The sequence below is a fragment of the Bos grunniens genome, chromosome 14 (assembly GCF_055505025.1).
Source record: "Bos grunniens cultivar Pamir isolate PY7600 chromosome 14, Bosgru_T2T1.0, whole genome shotgun sequence".
Classification (NCBI taxonomy): domain Eukaryota; kingdom Metazoa; phylum Chordata; class Mammalia; order Artiodactyla; family Bovidae; genus Bos; species Bos grunniens.
Genome location: NC_141178.1, coordinates 76,517,101 through 76,536,224, shown reverse-complemented (window position 1 = coordinate 76,536,224; position 19,124 = coordinate 76,517,101). Strand labels below are relative to the sequence as shown.

Here is a 19,124-nt window from a genome sequence, read left to right as displayed (position 1 = left end):
CTCCCCCCCTTTATTACCCAGGCAACTACTGTTTATTTTCTTTTTCTTTAGTTTAGTCAGCATGTCCTAGAATACAGGATGCACTCTTTTTTTAATTTAACTTCTTTCACTCAGCATGATTATTTTGAGATGTATCCATTTTGTAGTGTGTATTAATAGTTTATTCCTTTTTTAGCTAAGAAATATTCTATTGGATGGATACATACTATAATCTGTGTATCCGTTCACATCTCGATGAGTGGGGTGGTGATTCTAGTTTTTGGCTTTTACAAATAAAGCTGCTGTGAACATCCATGAGCATACCTTTGTATGGACATATGTCCTCATTTCTCTCGGGTAAATTCCTAAGAGTGAAGTGGCTGAATAATATGGGGGGAGGGGGGAGACAGGGAAGAAGAGGTTGAGAAAGTAAGAGAGGTTTATTGTAAGAAATTGGATCACAGGGTTGCGGGGGCTGGCAAGTCCAAAATCCATGGGATGGGCCAGCAGGCTGCAGCTGGCAGGGGAGTTTGCTGTTGCAGTCCTGAGTCCAGCATCTATAGGACGGGCCCGGAGTCTGGGAGTTCAGGCAAAATTTCTGTCCCTGTCTTGACACAGAATCCCTTCTTCCCCAGGAAGCAGCAGTGTTTTGCTTTGAAGGCTTTCAACTGATTAGATGTGGCCCACCCACATTGTGGAAGGCAATCTCCTTTACATATAACATCAGCTAGTTGTACATGGTAATCACGTTTGTGGAATACTTTCACAGCAAACTAGTGTTTGACCAAACACCTGGGCACGAAGCCTAGCTAGGCTGACACAAAATTTAACCACTTCAGTCCCTAAATATTTCGTATTTTTAATGCTGTTATAAATTTTTTATTCATATGTTTTTAAATTCAGTTTCCGGTTGTTGCTAGCTCACTAGCATGCTGTTGGTGTTTTCTTTTTTGTTTTGTTTTGGTTTTTTTTTAATTTTTTAAAATTTATTTTTTGGCCATGCCACACAACCTGTGGAATCTTCGTTCCTCGACCAGGAATTGAACCTGAGCCTCTGCAGTGAAAGCGCAGAGAACTGGACTGCCTGAGAGTTCCCTGTTGTTTTTTTTAACTGGCCACCTTTATACTACTCTTAAACAGATAAGTGTCAGTTTTTTCATTCTAGTTCAGGATTACCTTCCATCTTTTTAGACATATCCTTTAAAAATAGGAATTATTTTAGATACTTCATAATGTCATTACTTCTCACTTCTCTTGTTTATTGGAATCATCTTGACAGGAATGGCAAGTTCATCTTAATAATCTTGTCTTACCTTATTTGAGTCATCCTTTTTATTTTTTTTAATCATAGGACTATAATACTTCTTAAATATTTTAAAGATTAAAAATGTAGGTGGATTTAGAGTCTAGAACCTAGAAAATTTCAGAGCAGAGGCACTGATACCCAGAAAGGAAACAAAATTTGGGAGAGAAGATTCAGGCTCATATTTTAGTCATCACCTTTATGCCACTCTCTCTGTGATTCACTTTTTGAGCTACAGGTCCTCATCTGTAAAATGGAATAATAACATCGATTTTCATCAAGCCATTGTGAAGTTAAGTGAGCAGTTTTGTGTGAAGAGGCTGGAATCGTGCTTTTAAACATAATAGCTCCCATTACTATTAGCATTTTATTCAGCAAATGTTTGATACTTCTATTTGCATTTTTTAGAATGAATTTTGCAAGAAGTTTATCAGATTCTCCACCAAAAGCTTGCAGACACTGTTCCATGCACTAGAACTATAGGAGTTAAAAGGATGAGCAAGGTTCCTGCTCTCATGAAGGTTCAACCTGGCAGGCTCTGACAGGACAGGCGGACAATAAGCAAGTAAAGGAACGAGCCGAGGACATCATTTCAAGCCGTGATAAGAACTGTGAAGAGCAGCGGGGCAGATGCAGTGACGTGGGCCGGTGGGGGCAGCCCTGTCAAAGTGGGCAGGCCGGGAAGACCTCACTGCAGAGATGACGTTGGAGTCAAGACCCCGTCTGAGGCGGGTGTGAAGGAACCAGGCATGTGAAGGGCCATGTAACAACTGGTGTGGCAGAGAGTGCATAGCCTCTGCAGTGGGAAGGATTGGCAGATGGGAGGAAGAGAGAGGAGCCCCGAGAGCTGGTGCAGAGGAGCGGGGGAGTCAGAGAGGGGACGCGCGTTCCACACCAAGCACAGGGGGAGGCCTTGGACGGGTTCTAGGAAGGGAAGTGACCTGATCAGGGGGCATCGTTGCCCTGGGCCTGTGGGGACATGAGCCCAGCCCTGAGGCACCAGCTTGCTGCATATTTCAGTGTGACTTGGATTTCCAGTTGCCTCAGAAACATTAAACTACATGTTTTCCCCGATATAAAGATCCCAGCCAGACCCTGTCAAAGCCAAGGGTGTATTGTCTAAAGCAAATTCTGTTTTATATCTTCCCAGTTTTACTAAGATTTATTATATACTTCCGTGTATTTTCAAAAATAGTGTTTTGGGGATTTTTTTGCCCTTTCAAGCTCATGTGGCAATTGACTGGCATCGCAGTCAGGGCTCAACCTTGGTGTCAGATATCAGCATAATTATTGACCACATGGAAGCATTTGGCAAATATTAATATCAACAGATCTTTATTACTAGAATATGATTCCCTCATAGAATCATGGAACCAGTGAACTTAAGAATTTGTTGGTCTCGATTCTTTCCTTTTATAGAAGAGACAGCTTGCATCCAAAGAGGTTAAATGGTTCGCATTACATAAACATAAAAAAAAATAAAATAAGCCTGGTTTATGTTATCCTCCCCTGATCTAAGGTGAGAGATTCTTGAGGCAAAATATGGAGCCAGTAAAGACACAGACATGAGTTTTCTTTATGTTTGCTGCTTTCTTCTCTGTGGCTCGTTTATTTTATACCTGTGGTATTTTACACTTATCCCTGGACTAAGGATACTGGAATGAATCAGACAGCCATTCTGTAGTGGGGAAATAGGGAAACAGACAAGTAAACAAGCAGTTGCCATACAAGTCACATGGCACAATGAAGGCAAGCTCAGCCTGTGGGAGCGTAGCCTGTTATGATGGCCTCGTCTGTGAAGTGTGACCCCAGGTTCAGACTGTTCACCTGCAGAGCTGGAAGTGCTTCAGCCACCTTTTAATAGTGTGCATTATATTGCCTTAGCTGTTTGACCTTCTGGTTTCTTGCCTCCCATCCATAGCCCAGGGCTAAATGTAGTGAGTTCCGAGGTCAGGCTGTGTCTGACCAGTCCATATCTGACCAGTAAGACTTGTCTTGATACAGCCCTGCTCTGCCCCTGCCACTTGAGAAGCCTGAGGCCTCAATATGGACCCACAGCCAGTGGTAAGTGACAGCTTGTCTTATTTTAAATAGAAACCCATTTAGAGACTGATTTAAGAATAGTTGAACTTGATGTAGTTCCTGTCTCAAGTGATGCAGATTTTGTTCTTTATTTTTGAAAAATTCTTAAACAGAAACAATGACTTTCTTTTTTTTGGTTTACTCTGGCTCGTTTGCCTTTTTGCTGTGTTTTATGTGGGGAGAGTGGCCTTTCCTAAGAAAACTAGCACATGAAGTTCATTGTCATCTTATACCATGTTCTCTGTCTTAAAATAAGGCTCCAGAAATGCACTCAGAGAACAGGTAGAGAAAGCAGCACTTCTCTGATTGTGAAGAAACAGTAGTTTGCTGTTAAGCCTTTCTCATTCAAGAGCTTATAATTTTCTGTAAAAGCTAAGCATTGTCCCTTGGGCGGGTATGTTTTATCCTTGGCTCTGATTCTGTGTTAGAAAGTTTGATTTAAAAGGGAAGATATTAGCTTTTTGTCTCCCACACAAAGAATGTTCTTATTTGTCTTTATTTTTGGTAAGATTCAGTTTCATTCTCCTGAGCCAGGACTTCATTGGCAGTCCAGTGGTTGAGACTCTGTGCTTCCACTGCAGTGGGGCGCAGGTTTGATCCTTGGTCAGGGAACTAGGATCCCACATGCCACACAGTGTGGACAAAAAAACTGAAAACAAAAAAATACCCCTGAGCCTGCCTTAGTGTGAAGAGTAGTATCAGTATCTTTTATCTACAAAAAGTATCTTTGCCATCCTATGTGTGTATTTGTGTGTGTGTGTGTGTGTATAAAATCAAAACCTGCAAATATGGTATATGTTGTCGAGGGTATTAATCAACTCCTGATGACTATGTTGTATTTGCACCGGGTGTTAGATGACAGCCATTTTTGACAGTCCAATGTAGTAGGTGATACGGCATTCTCCATATGGGGATAAAATGATCCATCTCTATTATCCATCTCCTCCATTATGGTCCTAGTCCCCTAGATGGGAACTAGAATTTTAGATGTGTGCACTGAGAAAAATGGAACTCGAGTTGGGTAGCTCAGATGGTAAAGAATCTGCCTGCAGTGAAGGAGACCCGAGTTCAATCCCTTGATTGGGAAGATCCCCTGGAGAAGGAAATGGCAACCCCCTCTAGTATTCTTGCCTGGAAAATCCCATGGACAGAGGAGCCTGATGGGCTATAGTCCATGGGGTCACAAGAGTCAGATGTGACTTAGTGATTAAACCACTGTAGCAGCCTAAAAAAACGTAAAACCTAATTGTGTATGAATAGTAGTTTGTCCTCCTTTATTTTGTGCACATTGAGAAACTGAGCCATAGGGATATTTTTAATGACTGGAATAAGCTGTTCGTAGTGAATGATTTTAGCTTGTACAGAAAAAAAAGTCTCCAGGTATACCAACTCTAATGCTGTCAGCTCTGAAGGTCTCTGCAGTGATTACTCCTCCTCCTTGGATGACAGCGACAGCACGTAGTACAGGGGAGAACCGCCTCTGGAGCCGGGCTTCGGGGTCCAAAGCCCAGTCCCCGAGCTCCTGTGTTGCTCTGGGCAGACTGCTTTCTGTCTCACACTCCCTTCCAAAAAGGGGATAATACTAGTACTTCCCTCACAGGGTGCTAGGAGAATTAAATGAGTTAATATATGTGAAGCACTTAGAACATGAGGTAAGATTTTTTACCGTCAATAATAGTTGATGCTTTTCTGCCATACATTTTAAGTGGCCAGTTTTCCTAGAGAGTTTGGCATTTGAACCGGGCCTGAAAGAATAAATAAGATTTCCAAAAGTGAAATGTAAAGAATTTAAAATGGGGAAAGCTGTGTGTTGAGGGGAGGAAAAGAACGTTAAGCGGAGGTAAAAAATCTTTTCTCCTCCGTTTTGTCTCCCGTTTATTGCTTACTAATTTTACACCTGCCGCAGAGCTCAGCATTGATGAATGTTACGTAAGCTTATTCAGCCCTTATGAAAACCCTTGCCAGATAGGTGTTTTAAAATCTCATTTTACAGATGGGAGAGTAGCCACAGAAAAGTCAAGTCACCAGGTTAAAAGCTTGGCCTAGTTCTGACTGTAAAGCTCAGGCTCTTAATTATCATCTAGTCCTTCCTTCGTAAGAGCAGGCTGTTAGAAGACGGCTCCAGAAAATATTTATAAAGCGATGAGTGCTCTGTGGTTGGAGTTGAAGACGTTCAGAGTGGTGCTGTCAGGGGCGCACGTGATCCCTTTGTCCCAGCGAGAGACAGAGACTGTGTGTGCGATCGTCGCAGAAGATGGACGAGAGGCTCGCGTGCCCGCGCGTGCTGCCTGCGTCGCCGTGCCCGTCATTCCGGCAGCGTGGAGGTGCGTGTGTGCTCCCAGCTGAGAATGGCAGCATTGGGTTGTTGAGGTCTTTATTATTTTTCTCATGAGAAATTGCACACGTTTCCCCCGCGACATCCCGATTGACCCCTTGGACTCAAGTGCTCTTCACTTCCTTTTGTTGCCTCAGATTGACGGCTGTTTGAACACCCTTTTCAGTTCCCTACCTACATCTGCTTCCCAGCCTGGAGCACTTTTTGGTTTCATGCCCGTGAGGTCTGTTGGGAATACAGTGAGGACGATGGTAATTCTGTTGCTGTTATTCCTTCCATCCCCTTACTGTACTTTGTCACACTGTCTTCCTTTTGAACCTTTAATGGAATCTGTCATTTCATCCTCAGACTTTAGTCTCAAATAGCTCACTGGCCTTGACTTGAATTTTAAGTTGTTCTGTCCCCATGTACTACTTCCTTCCATTAATTAGCTAATGGCTGTTTTTTTTCCCTCTTTAATGTTCATGCCTTTTTTTTTTTTAAACTGTCAAACTCCTCTTTCCAGAAGACACAACCAACAACTCAGTACTAGGCTTTATAAAACTAGAATCAGACTAAAATGAACTAGAATCTTGGTAGCTAGTATCTTTCCCTGGAATTTATATCTTTCTCTGCTTTTAAGGGAGAGGGAAAAAAAAAAAGAACATTTTCTGAAAACAAATACCAGAGATTCAGCCAAAAATTTCAAAAGAAAAAGCAAAAACATTCAAGATTTATCAGTCAACCATTAACATCTGTTACATAGCCTCCAAGAGACAATGAAGGTTTTTACTTACAAGTCAATCTCATGTCTATACCTTTTACTTATTTCTTTTCATCATCATGAAACAGGCCTTCATGACTTCTCTGGACTGTGGCAGCAGTCTTAACAGCTGGTTCCTTATCCTTCCCACTTCCCCAGGTCGTCATCCCTATCAGCAGCAGTCTGATGGTTCTTAAACAGTGATCTAATCTCATGTCTTAAAAGTCTCCTTTGGCCCCTCCTTGCTTGGGCTCATATTTAAATGCCTAACATGCTTCTTGCAGCCTTGTAGCCTGCTTCAGAGGTGGTGCTCCATGGAAATAGGTACTTTATTCACCACTCCCCCCGCACCTAGATCAGTGCCTGAAACAGCCTCTCATGCCCTGAGCTCACTAGGCCGGGGCTTCCCCAGAACAGGTCCTGGGTTTGCCTCTCACAGGTCACAGGTGTGTTGAGAGGTGCTGGTCGGGGCCCTCCACCTTTGGGATGGCCAGGACTCGACTGAGTAATGGGACTCTCAAGTCTGCGCGCGGGCGAGGAGGTACCCTGCCACCTGCACAGCTACGATAGCCGCCCGCTGCAGGGCGTCCCGCTGTGGGTGAGGGTTCCGGGGCTGCTGGCGGGTTTATGATCCAGGGGCCTGAGCAGCTCAGCCAGAGGTGCTGCTACTCAGAAGCAGGGGTGGGCTAACAGAAGGCCAGTCAGGGGCGTCGCCTCTGTCTTCACTCCCACAAGATACATTTCGGTGCTTCTGTGGGTGCTGTTCACATTTAGTAGCATCCAGGTTAGCCACGGGCTGACCAGTCCACTAGACATGAAAAATATAATTAAAATCAGGCTTATCTTTTATACCTTTAGGAAGTCTTTCCTAACCTAAAAGTGAAAACTAAGGGTATTGTTTATAGTAGTATTGTCCTTAGGATTGCCGATGGATGGGCCCAATTAGCCTGTTTGGTGTGAAAGAGAGGCCACTGTTGTTGGTGCTCTTTTGTTTTTATTTTTTGCCCAGGCCAGTGAACGTCACATCAAAGAGAATTCTGTAGAACCCTGTCGTGTTCCCACAGACCATGATCCTCATGGTTGTCCTGTCTTTCCGATGCATACTCAGGAGGAAGGTTCGCAAGAAAATATAGGTGCAGACCTGAGACTGCAGTCAGCATCTGTACAGTGCTTTGTTATTTCAGATATGCTTTCATACTCACATAATTTTGTTTAAACTTCACAACCATTCTGTGAGAGTTTTGTTTTTGTTTTTTTTTTAATTCACATAGGATTTTCTAGTTTTGCAGATTGAAAAACTGGTTCTGAGTAAAGAAACTTAAAGTCACACAGCCAGTGTATCAGTGGAAGTGCAAAGATTTGACTGAGCAGGTGAGTAGGGACACAATGTAATCAGACTGTATGGAAGATAATGACTGGGAGAGTCAGTCATACCTCTTGTTCTTAGAAGAGGATTCTTTTTCTCAAGTAGAGCTTTAAGTAGATTTATTATTAGAAAAGTGTGAAAAATTGAAAACAGTATTTAAAACTCGATAGATATACATGGATCATCTCTGAAGATTGACACAGCTTTGACATTAAGACATGCACAGTGAGACGCATGACATCCACTTGTGTTTCACGTGTAGCGATATGTCTGATACATAAGTGTGTGGATATTTACTCTGTGTCACTAAGGTTCACAGTTAGGGTCTTAGATCCTTATTTGCTGAAATCTCCTTTTGCTTGTAAGTTGAGGCCAAAGTTGGCAATTTTCCGTCCAGGTGTGGATTTTGAAAATAAAGTCGACTTGTTGAAATGTGACCTGCCTCATCATGATGCATTCATATCCAGGATTATGGGAAATTTTCAGTGTCGTAGTTTGGCTGATGGTATCCATGAACCATGGAAAGCACTCTCCAAGTGAGTTAAGTGGACTGAGCGAGTTATTAGTTTTGTTTTGGGTGCAGTTCATGGTGTTTAAGTCTATAAAGCAGAGTTTGGAGCCTCTTGCATCCTGTTGGCTGAAGAGACTCTGCCTTTCAGCACTTACCCGAGCACTGTGGAATCACAGACCTGCTCAGCTTATCCTGATTCGAGTGGTCTAAATGCTCGGGTCGGCGCTGTGTGTCACTGGTGACTGATTTTGCCCCGTTTATGACCTGGGACCTTCGGTGGATGGTATTTTGAGAATCTAAAAAGATCCTTAAAAATCATGAGACTCTAAAAAGCTGCCTGCCATCAGCTCACTGTCAGTGGTCAGCAAATTTTATTTTAAAAAAATACAGGGAATTCCCTGGTAGTCCAGCAGTTAGGAATTTGAGCGCCCGCTGCAGGAGGAACGGATTTGATCCTTGGCCAGGGAACTGAGATCCTACATGCCATGTGGTGCGGCCAGAAAAATTTGAAAACTTTTTAAAAATTAAACTACCAACTTGTGACTGCCCTGTAGTTTAATACAGTGATCGTTTTGTCCAAAACACTGCCCTACCTACCTCCCCCCAGGTGGTTTTTTGTTTGTGTTGTTTGCTGTGCTTCACGGCGTGCGGAACCTCGGTTCCCTGACCAGGGAGCCAGCGTGCACTGCCTACATTGGATGCGCACAGTCTTAACTGCTGGACCTCCAGGTCTCTCGCCTCCAGGTTTGAGGCATTCCTGGGCACGCTTTTTTTTTTTTCGAGTAAGTACATAACAACTCAGTGGTTATATGTAGATATATGGCACCCCTCTCATGGAAGGCTTTCTTTGTTCACAACAGTAATGGAGAAAATGCATAGTTACCCTGAAATGGTGAACTAAATTAGCCATTAACAGTTCCTGGGATTTCAGCGTAACCTTCTTTCTCCACCCAAAAGGCAACATGTGTTCAGTCCATAATGTCACTGATCCATTTTTTCCCCTCCCCCACTTTTTTTCATTTTTTATGTGAGTAGTTTTTTGGGCTTTGATCTGTAATGGCGATTAGGGTAATGGATTAGTCCTTGCCTGCCCAGGACTGTCTGGGTATTAAAACTGATAGTCCCTTTCAGTTCCAGACAAGCCCTAACACAGGGCTGTGTTGTCAGTGGGCTTTGGCCATGTTATTGGAACTGTGGTACCATCTGGATCAGTGGTTAGGAGAATTTAGTGTGCCTCAGAACAACTTGGAAGGCTTTGTAAAACACTGATTTCTGCGTCTGATTCCCCCTAATTCCTGATCCAGTGGGGTTGGGGTAGAAGCCTGCAAACTACTTTTCTTACAGTGTCCTGGGTAGTACTGATGCTGCTGGTTTGGGGTTGAGCCATGTATATACCGTGTGAGTATATGATGATGTTCCATTAAGCTTTGTGGAGAAAGGAACTGGCTCTCTGCCTTGCAAGCCTAAGCACTGACTACCCCAAATGGTGTTTGTGTGTCTGAGCAGTGATCATGCAGTGCCAAAAAACAACCCATCCTGTTAGAAGTGACAGAAATGGGGGAAAAGTTTTAAAAAAAAAGGTCAAAACAGGTCATTTTTACACAAACATGTATCTGTATATACACACACATACATATTTTATAGTAAATTTTCTAGGTAAACTTTCATTTGATAATCCATTTGGATCTCATAAAGTATCTGACATGGGTAGTTGCTTCCAGAGAACACATAATTCATTATTATAGCAGAACCGATGTAAGCTGAGTGGAGTAGAGATGATGATACCCACCCTGCCTGCCCCTCGGAGCTCACCATGAAAACCCACAGGGAGGTGTGATCACGCCATGCAGACGTCAGATGTCACGGTGACGATTTCCGTGCTTTTCAGCGCTCTGCTCTTCACCGTCTCACTGGTTGTCTGGTGGTCAGTTTGCCAGGCTGGTCTGTCCTCACAGATGGTCACCTTGTAGATGGTTCCTTGAGAGAGGCTCACAGTCAGACCACCTGCCAGTTTGTACCGTCTTCCTCACCTGTAGACACCTGCTCTACTATAACCTCAGGACTCTAGTTATACGGCTAACTTGAGAAATCATATGAAAGCACGTTCAAGCCTCTGTTCCCAGTGGCAATTGGCAATAATGAGTAAGTCATAAATAAGCCTCATAGAACAAGAAGATATTGTTTTGTACTAATGCCAGGAGTAAGAATGGTCGCTCTCAAATATGAAATAGATTTGTGTCAAGTATGTAAGTCGTTACGCACACCAAAACGTGTTCATCTTTAGCCTCAGCTGTACCTTCATTAGATTCAACCTGCTTACTCGGTTTTTAATGATGAATACAAGAGCAAAAAGAACATTTGTGAAATACAGGTTACATATTGTAATTACAATTTGTGTCTAGATACTTTATAGAATATTCATAATTGATTTTATTAGAACATACTTAATTATTCAACTTCTATACGTTTAGTTTTCAACTGTCTTCAAGAACACATCATAAACAAATTACAGCATTTGACAAAATTCCCTAACAACCCTGAAGAAAATATTTTATATATTATATGTGAGAATTAAATATAGTAGCTCTGATAAAGATGTCAGTCTTTTTATCAACCTTTAAAACAGAAAAACAGGGAAATTGTTTGAAGGAGAGACTTGCAATCACTGGTTCATTGCAACTCAGTATGCAGCATCCTAATTAGTCAAGTATTGTGTGCCTACCTGGGCATGAAATAACTTTTTTTCCTAATTTAAATCTGGAAATTTTCAATTGCAGAACAGCTTGAATACCCTTTGTTGGAAATAGCCACTGGGTTCTTTTTTTTAAGTATTTGTCTTCAGAAATAATGAAGGTCATCTTGTATCCATAGAGACCACATGCACTTTCCTCATTATTTCTAGCATTGTTTCTGTAATGGGTAGTTATTTATGACATTTAAAGCAAAAAAAAATGCAGAAAGCAACATTAAATATTACCACAGTAAATATCAGTGACCGAAATCACTTACTCCATAGTTTCTCAAAGAAATTAATTAATATTAGAAAATTAGTAGCCTTTCAAAATTGTGTGTATTGATGTGTTCAGTAGTTATCCTGTAGGGTGTCTGTCTGTGTGTGTGTGTTCATTTCTTGGAAATCACTGAAACTTAATTGTATACTCTTAATTGTTTTAACTGGGTTTTTTTTTTTTTTTTTTTTTAAGAAACAGTAACTTCACATACTTTAGATGAAAGCAACTCTTGGTTTTGGTGGCGTGCCGATTTTTTTTGTCACCTAATCTTCCTTCTGTCTTTCAGGAAAGTGGTGTGGTAGCAAAACGATTTTAGCCTATCACTGCTTATAAACAAAGCCAAGGTCAGGAGTTCGTTTGCTTATTACCTGCCTTGCTTTGTTATCTCCATGGCCTGTATGTGCATCTCTAACCTAACTCAGCTGGGCACGGGCGAAGAAAGCATGCGAGTCTTAGTACAGGTCCACTGCCAGTGAGACCCACTGTACTCGTGACCTAGATTAGGATGCTTTTGTTAATGCAAGAGTCACTTTTAATGACAGCATCAGGGCAGCAGGCATGCCTTCAGACTGTTTCAGGCAAATGTTTGGTCTGTCTGATTATTCGGATTGTCATTCTGGTGTGTTTATTATTAATTCTGAAACTCTGGGTTACGGGAGAGAAAACTTCATTTTTTGCACATATCAAATAGAAAGTGTATCTTCGTATAGAATAACTGGGTCATATCTTTAATGTTACTAATTTGCCAAGATAACTTTACAATGCATATTGTCTTTTGTAATAATTTATTCAGGAAAAATTGCTGTTGATAAACCACTTATCTCTTGCTAATGAATTTCATTAATCATTTCATTTTTTTGTCCCAAAATGTCACAGATAGTGTTCAGGACTAAAAGGCCTAACAAGCATTTAGAGATGGTGACCAGCAATACTTGTGTCGATGCCCTCTGTTAACTTGTGCAGAAGGTCTGTTGTTGTAAACATCCCCGACTGGAAGCTGTACCACACAGCTAAGCTTTCAGTCAGATGTTTGCTGCTACCGGCTATTCGCAGACGTCATTTCAGTGTAATTACATCTTAAGAGGTAGAATTGGGGGGGGGGTGGGGGGCGTGCCTGTAAAGTGTGTGGATGAACACCAGGAATCTTTGGGGTTCTGCCTTCACTGTGCTCTGTGCGAATGCGTGTTTCATGCCGAGTAGTGTGGGATGCTCTCTTCAAAACAGGATATCCTGGAGCAGATGCCAGCCGAGCTTCCAGACTTTAAGATGCTGCTGCTGCTGCTGGGCTTTAGAGAATTCTGTTAAAAAGAAATTTTTTTTTTCCACTATGGATTCTTATTTCTGGTTTTTACCCTGTCAGTGAACTCACATTCTTTATTGCCTTTCCAAGTAGGCTAGAGTTTGACTTCCCAGCAGTTCAGAAGACTGATTTCCTCCTTTAGAAATTCTGTAGACGTTCTTGAGAGTAAATTTATCACCTCCGCCCCACCCTACCGCCCAGCAGTATATAACCTAGAAATTTTCAGTTTTCTCTGTAGTGAAGAAATGTGTGTATAAACTCTGTCTCTCTCCTCTCAACACCCCCCCACCCCAGCTTCCTGTTCTCCACCCTGAGTGACGTCACAGCTCCTAGTCAGAACTGTCCTCTAAAAACTTTTGCAGGACCTCAAACTTCTGAGCCTTTTTACAGCATTCACCGTTGGTTATATTTGTCTCAGTTTATTGAGTATGTTTTCCTGCGTATTCTCAGGTCATCACTTGGCTTTTCTCTTCCTTATTCGCATGTTGATGCCTTGTGAGCAGATGCACTGAGTCTATTTTTTTGGGTTTCCCCACAGAGCTGAAGAATACAGGGCTTTTCTCACAGCCGACATTCAATGCAGACTGTTGATAATGTATAATTTTACAACAGCTCTTTCTCCGCGTTTTGAAAATTTGCTTTCTTACCTCTATTTATCTTGTAGACACTGGAAAACATTTCTGTTTTATTGAAACCTTTCTCTTCAGGAAAGCTTTAGTATTTTTATCATGTATTAATACTAAACTGCTGAACATATTACTGTATAGGGCTCAGTGCATAATTAAACCAAAAGGTAAAGCCCTTGGTAACTTTTTACGTGCACATCTTCTGAGGGCGAGGCCGTCATATCCTTATAATTATCCGTTTTCCTGGCCATCAGCACCAAGTAGGGCACCTTGCGTGCACCGGGCTGCACCAGCGGTTTTGTTTTGCTGCAGGGGCTACTGTGTCCTTTCTGCAGAGGAGCAGATGACAGTTTGGGGCATCTTGTAGCTGCCCAGTTGTGTTCCTGCAGCAGCCCCACTTCTTAAACACTCCTTCGCCAGAGTGCTAGTTTACAAGCCTGATGTGGCCAGCGTGGAGGAGGGGAAGGAGGGTGGTGAGCTGCTTCAGACACAGGTGGCTCTGCAACTTGAAGTATAATTTTCAAGCTTGATGATTCGCTTGCAGCAAGTGTCCCTTCCTGCTGAACTCTTAGTAAAGCAGGTTTTTTATGTACTCCTTGACCCTCTGATGTAGGCCTCAGAGTCCAGATAGCAGCAAACAGATGGGGCCATTTGGGCTCTGAGAGCCCGAGGCATGTCCCCTCAAAGGGTAGAACAAGTCCTCTGCTAACAGGGTTGTTCTGTTAGACAAGGTGACAGTGTTTCCTATGAAAAGTTGTGTTACACAGCCTTGAGATTCAGTAAGATGGATAGAAACTGCCCAGTTTAATAATTTGCCTGGCTGGATTTGAGAGGCTTGTTAAAATGATAGCCCAGATCTGTGCTGAAAGGAGGATGCGTGTCTTGCACAAAGCTGTCACCCTCTGCCCAGCCCAGCCCCTCACCCCTGGCTGCAGGATTAATGTACAATCTGTGTTACATAACATTTGTTCCATGTTATTCTGCCCTGATGAGGTGAATCAGAGGCCATGTCAGCTTTAATTCTGGATGCCCTTGCCTTAGTGTACTGGAATACCACCTTATGAAAGTCATCTGCAGATGACTTCTTTATGTTTTAATTTGGAAGAACCACAGACTTCCCAAATGACCTGCCAATATAGCAATTGACTGTATAGGACAAATACTTTAAAATGTTTGAGCATTAGTTTTTGCTAATAAACCTATAACAGCTTGTCTCCCCACATTTTAATTTAGTATTGAGGAAGAAGTGTGTGGTCTTTATTGACAGGTCCCAGAAAGCTCAGAAATTCTTTCCTAAGAAGATATTTTGATTGAAAGTAAAACATTTTTAGTTGCTGAGTAGTATTCTGAAAATGACAGGCTTTTTTTCCTTAGCATTTGCTTTGAGATTTCTAAGGGGTTACTTTTTAAAAGCAAAACTGCACAATTGTGTCTGCAGGTTCATTTCCAGTTAGACACATTTGTGTGCAGATGTTCTCTGTTGAAGGTCGCTGTTTGACAGGTCCTCCTTGGTCTTGGTGCCGGAGTCGCTTTTACTCTGACTGGCTCCCTCCATTCCTCTGGATAAAGCTTTATTCATTGAGTGAATGTACCTCTATTTGCGGTGGGTATTCAGGGGAAAAAAAGTTTCAAGTGTGAGTCCAAACTTAATCACTTTTCAAAACTGTGCTGTTTTAGGTTGTCTCTGCCAGTTTACCCGGCCTGGTTCCTTACAGGTGGACAGTGTGGTGGGTGTTTTGATGTTGGGTGGGTTTTTTTTTTTTCTTCATTCTTTAGCATATTACAAACTTCCTGACAATTTGATGTTCACTGCTCTTTGCTCTGGCTCTCCAGCATGTTTGGTAACACCGTTATTAACGCGTTGGTTTTCAAATAATAGCAGATATCAGAATTACTTGGGAGAGATTGTTAATTAAAATACTGATTGCTGGGCCTTGCGAGACTTTCTCATTCACTAGGTCTGCAGTGATGCTTGCTTCTCCTAAATGCCCACGTGCTGCCGATGCTGCTGTCCTAAGTCTAGGCTTTCAGAACCATGGCTCATCTTCCGTTCGTCTCCTGGGTCAGTGGTGGCGGTTGTTCAGTCATGTCCGGCTCTTTGTGACCCCATGGACTATAGCCCACCAGGCTCCTCTCTGTCCATGGGACTTCCCAGGCAAGAAGACTGGAGTGGATTACCCTTTCCTTCACCAAGGGATCTTCCCGACCCAGGGATCGAACTCATGTCTCTTGTGTCTCCTGCATTGACAGGTGGTTCTTTACTACTGAGCCACCTGGGAATCCCTCACTGTTCAGTATCCATGCCCAATTAGCAACTGAAGAGAAATGTGCATACAATCCCTAACTTAAAAACATACAGTAATCCAAAAATTTGTTTTGAAAAAGATTTGTTGGAAATCTGGGACCCACTTTTCTCCCAGAGAAAGCATCATATTCATTGTCTAGCCCACAAAACCTGTTTGAATATATTTGCAAAGAAAAGCGGAAGGAAAAATAATAGTGTTGCGGTGGAATACTTGAAGCAAAAAAACAGTATATTTGTAGAGGAAAAAAAAATGTGTATGTTTAATCTTGAGAACTTGAGAATTTAATCAGAACTCCTGATTTAATCTTGAATCAGGAAAAGTGGCCTGAAGAGACAGGAGGCCAGGTAGAGACAGGAGGTTCACAAAGGTCCTGGAAGGCCCGTGAAATTCCAGAGATTACTTTAGAGTTTGCTGGCAATCATTCTGTTATTTAATTTTACTTCCAAGTTTGAGGATTTTTCTCTTCTTCGAGGCAAGTGTATTGATCGGGCTGCTTAAAGTGCTTTATAGAGGTATCAGTGGTAGTATTTTCTTAATCAGAGGAATCCAGAGAGACGACGGATTCCTGGGAGGCGACTTAGCAACACTTGGGCAGGAGGAGGAGGACCCGGGTTAGAGTGTGGAGACGTGTTCGTGAGGTGAACATCCTGAGGCAGGAGCATGGGGAGGAGATGAGGAGAGGCTGGGGGCAAGGAGGCTGCCTCGGGGCCCTGAGCTCCTCACACGTGTGCTGCTAACTTTGTCTTCGACTCGAAACAGGAAGCTCCTTCCTGAGGAAGAATGGGTTCCCGATGTGCCATCCCGGCCATCAGGCAGGTTCCTGTAAACGCAGGCTGGCTTGTTTGGAAGGGAAGGCTGTAAACCCAGCCACATGTAGGTCTGGAACATTCATGAGACGTCTGCTATATCACCACCAGTTACAAGAAGAACATCACTTGTTCCTTTTCCCCTGGATTCTAAACCTTGTCTCAGAAATACCTCTTGACTGGACTTTTACCTCATTCATGTCAATCTTTGTACCTCCTGTTCTTTTTTCAACAGATTCTACAAAGTTATCTTTTTAAAAAAATCATATAAATTATTCATCATATATCCCTTAATTTAAATTTGAGTCTCAAGGAAAGGACCGGTGCAAATACGGTAAAGGATTGTGTAAGTCCTGCTTTAAACCAAGTTTTCAGTTCATGTAAACATCCTACACTCAGCTGTAACACACGAGTCGGCTGGGAGGTGGATGTTTACTTCAGCTGACTTGGACTGTCAGCCATTAACACGGATAGAGGATATGGCAAAAATAGTACACAGAGGCTTGATTTTTTTTTTCTTGTAATGTAATTACTGTAAACTTTCATTACTGTCATATCTTTGCAGTTGTATTGTTGTATCTCTAACATGACGTGAGACTCGGGGGTTGGGCAAAGGAATGTCCTCACTGGAGTGGTGGCGTGCCGGCCCTGTGGAGCTCGCGCTGTGCTCCGACAAGAGGGGCTCTGACAACAGACCCCTGGAGCCGCCTGGGCTGTGCCGGACAGTTTGCTGTGTGATTTGGAGGAGGGAAAGGCACTGCTTCACACCTCAGTGCTTTTCTCATCTGCAAAATAGGTATGGTATCCACTTCACAGGATCATTGTAAGGACCGACCTCTGTGATGAGCGCAGAGTGGTTCGTTAGTCAGTGCTTGTCACGTTAAGTCCCGGTAAATGCTAACGGGCTAGCTGTTGTTCTGCCAGTGAGAATGCCTAATAATAGTACATAGCCTATTTTAAGTGTTCAGTGAATAATTGCTGTTCTGTTTAAAGTAGATCAGACTCATTTTTATTTTAGCAATAAAGACGATACCGGCTTTCCAATTTAATGGAAATGGTTTGAAATCACTGTGATTTAGTGGTAGGGTTTTGAAGCCCAGCTTCTTGAACTCATATCCTGGTACTACCGCATACTAGGTGTGTTACTTTGGGAAAATTATTTCTCCATTTCCTCAGTCTGCTAAATTGGGATTATAATAGTACCTCCCTAATAGGATTGTTATTAAATGAGTTAACGTAATTTAATCATTAGATTAAATGAGTTAACGTAATAAATAAGTTAATAGCGGTCAAGTGTTGTAATAATTCCTGGTACACACTGAGCTCCTGATAAATGGTAGCTGTTATTATTGTTATTTCAGAAACATGTTGGTCATCCTTTTTTTTTGGAGCATAGTTGTGCCAAACATTTATAGATAATTTAAAGATAAGCTAACACCTGATAATTAGTTCTAGATATATATTGTTTGATTTATATGATACTCTCATATTTCATGCTCTTATTGAAAACACTGTACTTAAAATTAACTTTCTATAACTTTGTTTTTCAGCCCCGTGAAATCACCTCTGCTTTTCATTTTTTGATGATACATTCATATTCTATATAGGTGAAAAACAAAGTAAACAACAGCCACCAAGTCAGAAGTACTGAAGGACAGTTTTAACAGCTTGGCAAGTATCCATAAATTTATCTATGCCTACATTCAGAATTAGAGTTCACATTTGATGCCTGTACTCAGGAAGATGTCTATGTTTATGAAAAAGTCACAGTTAAATAAAAATGTGAAGTCCAGACAGGGAGACTTGTTCCTGAACAGGTGAGTGCTGTCTTTCTAATTGTATTCTGTTTGTTCAGTAAACTAAAATTTTGTGTGTGTGTTTTAAGTTTCTTTTTATTAAGTGGGAGTTATTCTGTTATGTACTTGGATATAAAACATATTTCAGTGAGTTTCACATTTTCATTTGAAACTTGTGAAATGCTTAAGTTATTTAATAATTTATAATACTTGAAGAGAAGTATCAGTGCATTATGGAAGCATCATATAACCTAAGGGTAGTTTTATGAAAAGTGTTTTTTCATGTTTTCAGATTAAGCATATTTGGAGGTTCCCCATCAATTTACCTTTGAACCTCAGTGAATAAAATATAAAATTTTTCTTTCATATTCTCCAATATGAAAAAGCATTCATTTAGCATATCATTGTGGTTTAGGCTTCCAAACACCTTATAGCTTAAATTTCTAATTTATAGTTTTTTAATTTATTGCTTTTTTCTTTTGTTTAATAGTCCTGTGTTCGTATCTTTATATTACACACTTTTCTGATCATAGTATCATTTGGGCTATCAGCTGTGTCTCACTTCAGCACTTAGAAAAAGCTCTATGTGAAAGTTGAGTTGTAGTTGAGTCAAAAAAATTTTTTTCACTTTATCTTGTTTTAGTTAATACTATAAAGCATTCTGTAATACTGAGCTGTCTCCCACATTTTAGATAATACATGCCTTGATTTCTTTGAAAACTGTACATTTATTAGAATTTTTTCTGATGAACATGTGCTTATAAGTTTTAAATGTTACAGAATCTGGATAAATGTTAAAATGTTCCCATTTTCCCCCATTATTTTCCAGTTGTCATTTTTCATTTCATTGATTGATAGAGAACATAATATAGTTGGATTTTTACAATATTTGACATGTTCTGAAATTAAACTCCAGCTATTTTCTATCAAGTTTGAAGATTTGTTATCTCTCCTCATGATT

At 41.4% G+C, this 19,124-nt stretch overlaps 1 protein-coding gene across 12 annotated transcripts in view; it reads left to right on the top strand.

Annotated features, from left to right (window-relative positions):
- Positions 1 to 19,124, top strand: part of LOC147359704 (uncharacterized) — a 39,015-nt gene that overhangs the window by 14,115 nt on the left and 5,776 nt on the right. For 3 of the 12 annotated variants that reach the window (XR_015140348.1, XR_015140347.1, XR_015140350.1), the window contains exons 2-3: positions 16,933 to 17,163; positions 17,918 to 18,038. The exons of 1 other annotated variant lie outside the window; for it this stretch is intronic. Coding sequence is in view for 1 of the 11 variants with exons in the window: in XM_086335593.1 (XP_086191719.1) it covers positions 3,287 to 3,350 (64 nt within the window). In the remaining 10 variants the exon portion in view is untranslated. Of the gene's footprint in view, positions 1 to 3,286; positions 5,529 to 16,932; positions 17,164 to 17,445; positions 18,185 to 19,124 lie in introns of those variants that run through there. 8 more of the 12 variants (XR_015140349.1, XR_015140346.1, XR_015140345.1 and 5 more) reach the window with 5 other exon arrangements.